The sequence below is a fragment of the Corvus brachyrhynchos genome, unplaced genomic scaffold (assembly GCF_000691975.1).
Source record: "Corvus brachyrhynchos isolate BGI_N302 unplaced genomic scaffold, ASM69197v1 scaffold182, whole genome shotgun sequence".
NCBI classification, from domain to species: domain Eukaryota; kingdom Metazoa; phylum Chordata; class Aves; order Passeriformes; family Corvidae; genus Corvus; species Corvus brachyrhynchos.
Window position 1 is genome coordinate 1,692,327 of NW_008236807.1, and position 7,975 is coordinate 1,700,301.

At 52.3% G+C, this 7,975-nt stretch overlaps 1 protein-coding gene across 3 annotated transcripts in view; it reads left to right on the forward strand.

The window, feature by feature from the left end:
- The window catches only part of PLXNA4 (plexin A4), a 429,278-nt gene that overhangs the window by 318,172 nt on the left and 103,131 nt on the right, over positions 1–7,975 (forward strand). For 2 of the 3 annotated variants that reach the window (XM_017728009.1, XM_008628864.2), the window contains exons 6-8: positions 393–516; positions 3,733–3,886; positions 6,382–6,481. In XM_017728009.1, coding sequence (XP_017583498.1) covers positions 393–516; positions 3,733–3,886; positions 6,382–6,481 — 378 coding nt within the window. Of the gene's footprint in view, positions 1–392; positions 517–3,227; positions 3,332–3,732; positions 3,887–6,381; positions 6,482–7,975 lie in introns of all 3 variants that reach the window. The other variant, XM_017728010.1, reaches the window with a different exon arrangement.

A 7,975-nucleotide genomic window follows, 5' to 3' on the forward strand; every position in this document is an offset into this window, starting at 1 on the left:
TCTGTGGCTGGGATGGGCCTTTCACACATCACCCTCCCTCCTCTTGCAGGTTCCTTGCAACCCCCGCCCGGCCTGCTTGAGCGATCCCACAGCTGCTGGCACCAGAGTTAATGCTCTCAGGCACGTGGTGGGGCTCTTGGGAATGTCCTGTGCAGGGCTGGGAGCTGGACTCGATGATCCTTGTGGATCACTTCCAGCTCCGGCTATTCTCCATGATTTCATGAGCCGGAGCGCGCCAGAGCACGAGTGTGGTTTTCTACTTGTGCCGTCCCAAAGAGCACACAGCTGACTTTCTGTTCACAATAATTGCTGCTCCCACATCCCAGAGCTGTCCCCACCCCGCCAGCCTGGCTCTGTGCTCACTCTGTCCCTGTCTGTTCCTGTTTTCCCAGCTGCACCAGGAAGGAGCGGTGCGAGCGCTCCAGCGAGCCGCGGAGATTCGCCTCGGAGATGAAGCAGTGCGTCCGCCTCACCGTGCATCCCAACAACATCTCTGTCTCCCAGTACAACGTTCTGGTGAGGAATGCCAATCCCTGCCCCTCTCCTCAGGTTCGACCTGCCTGTGCAGTGTGACAGATCCAGGGATTCAGCACCAGTGGGAAGGACTGGCAGCAAGAGGTTCTCCAGACCCCATTAACTTCCCCAACAATGTTCCCAGCACAGGGAAAGATCTGCCACAGGAGGATGTTTTGGCATTGGTTATCCCCTGTCTAAAAGTCTAGAAATGGACTAGGAAGAGTCTTCCTTGTTGTCTGTGAGGGCAGGTCTGAAGGGACTCTGTGTCCTGCAAGCGTTGGATGCTGCCCTGGGAGAGGAATTCATTAATAACTTTAGCCAAGGGACATTTTTATGGTTAGGAATTGCATCCTAGAAGAAAGCCAAGTGAAGGATAATGTGAAATATTTCAGTGAGCTCCAAGTTCCCATCACCTTGGATGGAAATATCTCCTTCTAAGCCCCCAGGAACTCCATGCTGCTCCAGCACTGGGCATGCAGAGCAGAGAGTCAGGATGCTGTGCAAAGGAACCCAAGGCTTCCAGGGTTCCTGCTGTCTCTTGTGACCTTCCACAGCACAAGGTTTAACCTTTCTGGCCTCCAGCTACTGAGTCAGTAGCCAAGGAAACCACACAGTGAGTGCTGGCAGAGCAGCAGATGGTCCTGATCATTCCTGGGCTTGAGGCAGGAAACCTCTGCTCAAGATCTAACCAGTTTGTGGTTTCTCTCCTGATTCATGGCAGCAGTACCAGATGTGGTGAGGTCCCAGCATGCTCCAAGAAGGAGGCAGACACCCATTTCTCTCAGACTACCTGTGCTACCTGTGCTCTGTCTTTTTGACCATGCTAATTTGGGCTGCAATTAAGTTGGTAACCCAGGCCCTAAAAGCTCCATCTCTAGACAAGCTGGTCATTAGCCCCACACCTGACAGGCCTAAATGGAACTGCTCAGGTTGTGGCTGCCAGACACCTTCCAGGTGACAGGTTTGGATTTCTCCAGGGATAATGAAATCAGCCTTTCAAAGCCTCTGTGTCCAATCATTGCTGCTTTGTTTCAGCCTCTTAACTTTGCTGTGACTTTACTTTCCCCAGGCTTCAAACAAAACTGATCTGAGACATCTTAAGTTCTTTGTTCTTCTGGGAGTTCAAGGTTTCTTTTCTGTATTCTCTCAGTAGCTGTTGAATTCTTTCATGCTGGAATAAATCCTGGGGGACTGGCTGGCTCAGGGCGACTGCAAATGATAACAGAATAAGAGACCTTTACCTCTGGGTTACTCCCAGGGTGAGTCAGCCCAGAGCTGCTGGGATCAGAAGCTGCCATCATCTGTTACCCAACAATCTGCATGGGCATTTTGAGGGGAGTCTCAGCCCAGTCCCAGCTAAAGTGGTGACCCAGCTCATCCAGTCACCACAGAGACAAACCAGGAGGGGAACAAACAGAGGGTTGACAGTGTCCTTAGCAAATCTCACTTGAGTTCTGGTAAAGGGTCAGTGACAGTGAGTTCTTGCCCGTGGAGGCAGAGCAGGTGTTTGTGGGGTCACCCAAGCTTTAAAATTTTGGGCACTAACAGGGTCTTGGAAAATTTTACCTGAGTCTGTTTCAGCCCAGGGCTGCTGCTCTGGGCTCTCTGAGAAGAGCTGCTTGCTGGGGGATGGCTCCATGCTTTCCCTGCTTTCCCAGGAATGTGGGATGTGGGACTTCTTGTCTGCTCCAGGCATGCACTGGCTCATGGTGTTTGCGGCCAAGCACTGCTCTGCCCACCAGTGTCATCTTCTGCATGGCACAGCTTCCTCCTGCATTATCCATGCCCAGAGGGAGATTTGTTAAGGAGAACAGATTCCCCTTCTCCATTGCTAGCAGGGAGAATGGGTTCAGCCTCAGTGCCAAATCCACCCAAATAACCAAAGCCTTTTTCTACTCCCCATCCGAGACAAAAAAATCACCTTTCCCATTGCCATTCCCATGGCCCAAACACAATCCTACTCTCACAAAGGCTTAATGGCAGCCAGGGCAAAGGCCTGTCTGCTCAACCTCTCTCCCTGGTGGTGCTTAGTGTGGAGAAACAGCTCCAGCCTTTCCCTAAGTGAGGAAAACAATGCGTGGGAGCACTGAGCGCTATGTCACGTTCTCTTCTTGTCCTGCTTTGTCACCTGGACTGACCCCTGCTCTTTGTGCTGGTAGAAACAACACCTCAGCATGCACCTGTGTCCCCTTTCAGTGGCTGTCACCTCAGAGGGGGCCTCAGCCAGCTCGTGGAGGAAAAAAGTGTGGTGAGCCTCTGCATTTGTGCCTGTGCCGAGTGGTTGGCTCCAGTGTTTGGTCACAAAACCACTGAATTTACACCAATTACCAGGTGCTAGGGGTCCCCTGGGGTGCCCCTCTGTGTGCAGGCATGACCTGGTGAGTAGAGCAGGACCCTCAACGATGGAGAGCCATGGGGCAGGACTTTTGTCGGTCTGGGAGGTTGGCAGCACAACTGTTCTCCAAAGCATGGACATGGTGGAAATCAGCACTGAAATTCCTTTTCCCATGACCACGTGCCCAGAGGGTGCTGTGAACTCCAAAAGCACAGGCAATTCCTCCTTCATGGCTTCTTTTAACATATGGAACCCCAGGATAGCACGAGGAGCCAGCTGGTTCTTCGGTGGGACGGGCAGGAGAGGTTTCTGTGCCTGTAGAGACAGGGATTTTTTGTGGTGGACTGAAGGCTGTAACTAGACTCTCCTCACACAGGAACGTGGGGACAGAGTGCTCCCCCCTGCTGGTGCTGGCAGAGCAGGCCGTAGAGAGTTAGACTGGAGCGCTCCAGTTTCTCTGGAGTCTGCAGAGTGCCTCTTGTGAGTAGCAGTCACCTTCCTCAGAAACCGCGGGCCCTGGGGGCCACCACAGCCCTGGAACCCACGGCTGGCTCCAAAGACTCCCCACCTAACCTGACACCTGCATGACAGACAGCGAGCACTCCCTGCCCTGCACTGACCCAGCCAGCACTGGGACAGGTGTCCCTGCACAGCCACCTGCCACCTGTGTCAGCATCAGCATCTCGTGCCCTCCCCTCCTCACTCGTCCCTCTCCCGAGTCGCTGCTTTCTGCTGAAGGAGGATGCTCTCTCTAGCAAGAGGCTCTTTGTCCGACCTCTCCAGTGTAATTCTCTCCTGCTGGCCCAGCTCTGTTGTTTGGCTGAGTGTTCTCTCTTCTCTCTTTTTCCTGTTTTCCCCTCTCTCCCTCTCTTTGCTTGCAGCTGGTCTTGGAGACCTACAATGTTCCTGAGCTGTCAGCAGGAGTCAACTGCACCTTCGAGGACCTCTCGGAGATGGATGGGTTGGTGGTGGGCAGCCAGATCCAGTGCATCTCTCCAGCTGCCAAGGAGGTGCCCCAGATCATCACAGAGAATGGTGAGTATCCCACAGCTCCTCCACCTGCACCTCTCCCTCCCATCCTCACCCCACATCCCTGCGTCTCTCTGCTTCCTCACAAAGCAGGATTTGGCTCCTGAGAGCCTGAGGCCAGGGTGTGGAAAGCCCTGGGAGCAGGAGGGATGCTGGAGCTGCACAGCAGCACATCATGGCATGAGCTGTGTGAATGTCAGAGTGTTTCTGTGGGTGCAGGAGTGTGAGGACTGAGCTGCAACCCCAGCACCTGCACCAAGGTGCTCGTCTGTGTGACATGAGGTGTTTGCAGGCTGCCACCGAGTGGCAGCTGCACACATCCAGCAAAGACAAGACATGGATGTGGGATATTCCCTCTCCTTTTGGCCAGGCTGGTGTTAAACATCCAGGGTACAGGCTGTCAGCACATCCCATCCCATGTAGCGGACAGAAATCCCTGCAGATCTGGACAGTCCTGTCTGTAATTCCTGCTCTGCCCAGATTTAGGTCTGTGTGCTCAGCTCCCTGTCCCAGTTCCTGGCCTTTACTGCCTTCAGCTGTTCCAGGTTTGCTTCTGGCTCCTTCTCCTAAAGTGGTCCAGCACAGAAAAGTACCTTGTCTCCAAGGATGCTCCCCATCCACAACTTCCCGCACTTTTTTCTTTCCCTTTTCTAACAAGCTTTCTGGGTTATTTCAGGAACTCCTGTGGCTCTTTACAGGGACTTACTATAAAAACGTTGACCCTGCTGATCATCCTGTGAGACACTGAGAGGACACTGCCAATTTTTGTCCTTGGCTTCCTGTGAAAATTTACTGTAAAATTTGCACCTGGGGATCCTCAGACAGCAGAAAATGAGGTGGTATGAACTGCCACCATCATCTCTGCTGCACACAGCTGCATGCACCCTCCACTGCAGTCCCAGGAGTTTGTCACCACTTTCAAGGCCCACTGAATTTTCAGTCATGTTTGCTTATCAAGACAGGTGACAGAAATTCTTTCCTTGGTATGGACATCTGTCCCAGGCCAAGCTATCATCAACCAGCAAACAAAAATAGCAGTGGAAGGTGGAGACAGGACAAGAGAGAGACATTTATCTGCAGTGTGGCTTTCAGGGCACCTGCAGCTTGTATCAGCTTCAGAGCTGCTGCTCTGCACCTCTGCAAAGACCAAGTCCTCCCCGCAGTGCCAGAGGCTGGATTTGAACCAAAGGATGTGTGACTATCACACCTGGGGCCACCCAGTCCTCACACTCTGGTTTAAAACACATGCAAGATGCCAACAAAGCTGTTAAATGTGGCAGAGCAGATGGGCAGCAGAGCTGAGCACTGGCAGCAAGACGTGTTCAGTGAAATGTGGGGGGTGTGTGTGCCCCAAGGTGGGTGAGTGAGCATGAGGTGCTCGTTGTGAGCCATTGTCAAGTTTGCTTTGGCCTCATTGATTAACAAATCTTTCAGGTGAGGAGGGAAATAGTACAATTATGGGATGATTAATTTGGAAGGGCCTGAAAGGATATCTCATTCCAACCCCGTGTCATGGGCAGGGATACCTCCCACTATCCCAGGTTGCTCCAAGCCCCATCCAGCCTGGCCTTGGACACTTCCAGGGATCCAGGGGCAGCCACAGCTTCTCTGGGCACCCTGTGCCAGGGCCTCACCACCCTCACAGGGAAGAATTTCCTTCTAATACCTAATCTAAATCTGCCCTCCTTCATCCTAAGGCCATTCCCCCATGTCCTATCACTCTGTGCCCTTTTATAAATAGCAGGGAAAGGGCCCCCCAGGTAAGTCTTGAATTAAACCTGTGTCACTTCCCCCCAAATTACCGCAGTTACTGCACCCACTGATTGCTCACCCTGAATAGTGGATTTGGTGCTGTGGGGAGAGGCAGCAGCTGACTGCCTATCTCAGGAGCAGTGGGAAAAGGGATGAGGAAATGGTGTGGAGGAGCTGAGGTGCAGATGGGTCTGCTACAGAAATGGATGGATCCCTCTGGAAGTGCAATGGGTTTCACATCTCTCATGCTGAGATGGGTTCTTTGCAGCCACAGGCTGAGGGGAATGGAGCTTGGGGTGAGAGGGGTGAGTGAACACGGCAGGAATGTCCACATGCCCTTTTTTTCAGGGAACATTCAGTGAACCAGCAGCAAGGACCTACTTTAAGAACAATATTATATTTTAATGGCCTCCGAATTCTAGACATCTGCACTCATTCTTTGAGCTTAGCTTTCCTACTTGATGAATTCAGTCACCACATTTTTGAAATTAGACCTGTTGTCATCCTCCAGCTCAGACTCTGCTCCCAGGCACAATAATTTCCAGTGGTAAAGACATACTCCATTACCCCATAGGAGCTGGAGTTTTTCCTTTTGGAGAACTGGGCTCTAGAAGGATTTATATCACTTTTTACATCTATTGAGGACAGCCCAGCCAAGGTGCTGTGGGACAGCTCCAGGTTTGGGCTGGTGGTCTGGCCAACAGGGCTAACAAAGCAATCACACCCTCATGTGTCTATTTTTTCCCCAGGTGACCATCACATTGTCCAGCTTCAGCTCAAGTCCAAGGAAACGGGGATGACCTTTGCCAGCACCAGCTTCGTCTTCTACAACTGCAGCGTCCACAACTCGTATGTTCATCTCCCTTGGCACCAGTTTCTCATGGGAATGTGTCCCTCAGGAAGGTGTTAAAATGTGGAGGTGACCAGGGGCTGGGGTCACTTGTGTGGTGGCCAGAATGGTGGGTCCCTCCTGAGATGACCTAGAGTGTGGAGACCATTTGTTCTGTAGGCAGAGCACCAAATTAGGAGTAATCTGCCACAGAATTGAGTCAAAACCGAATTGTGCCCTCAGCACATCTTCCCTTATCTTCCTATTACTCATTTTTGGTGGGTGTTTGGCTCCTCATGTGTACCTCCAGCCCTCATCCATGCTTCCAGTCCCACCAGCCTGCCCCAGGTGGTTAATATGGACTTGGACCCTGCAATCTGGAAAAATAATGCTTATGGTTCCTGAAGGATATGAAGCGAACCCAGCTGATTCCCTCAAGACCATGTTATCCATGATGTGAGCTCCTTCCCTGCCTTGCACCCCATTTTCCTGGGGTTTAGCTGCCACCCAGGGCTGCTCAGGAGCTGCCCCAGTGGAGCAGATCCACAAATCCCTGCAGAAGGATGCCCTTGCAGCAGGTTGGTCCACCCCTGAGCGAGGCTGAGCGGCTCTGTCCCCACCACTGAGCCGTCAGAAGTGCCAAAAGCAGATAATTACTGCAGCTCAGCAATTCACAAGGAAAGGCAAACCCTATTTCCATGTTCCTGCTGCTTTGACAAACAGTGTCAGAAAGCAAATGTTGGGGGGGAGAGCAGGAGAGATGGTGCTGTTAAATATTTATGGCATGTTTTGGTTTCTTACTTGACAAACTATAATACGCTATCCATTTTTAATTCGATGTATCAGAGCAAGCACTTGTTACCAATTTGAAGAATAAGTTGCTGTACCAGAGCTGAGAGTGGATTGGGGTTGAGCAAGATTTCACAGAGACAGGGAGAGGGGATATGTCTGCCTGTTGGGCTCACACAGGAGCTCTGGAGCTGTGTTTTCCTGCCCTGCCCATTAAAAACCCACTGGCATACAAGGACCAGGAAAATTTACTTCCCTGAAGTCTCCTCCAGGTACCCTCCAGGTGCTGCAGCTGCATAGAATCATAAAATTGTTAAGGTTGGAAAAGCCCTCTAAGATCACCAAGCCCAACCATCAACCAGCACCACCACCATGGTCACCATTAAACCAAGTCCCCAAGTGCCACCTCCACATGTTTTTTTAACACTTCCAGGGATGCTGACTCCACCACTGCCCTGTGCCTGTGCCCTGTTCCAGTGCTTTACAACCCTTTCCCTGCAAAAAAAATCCTGATATCCAACCTAAACCTCCCCTGGCCCAGCCTGAGGCCGTTCCCTCTCTCCTGTCCCTGTTCCCTGGCAGCAGGGCCCGACCCCCCCGGCTGCCCCCTCCTGTCAGGGACTTGTGCAGAGCCACAGGGTCCCCCCAGAGCCTCCTTTGCTCCAGCCTGAGCCCCTTTCCAGCTCCCTCAGCTGCTCCTGGGGCTCCAGCCCCTTCCCAGCTCC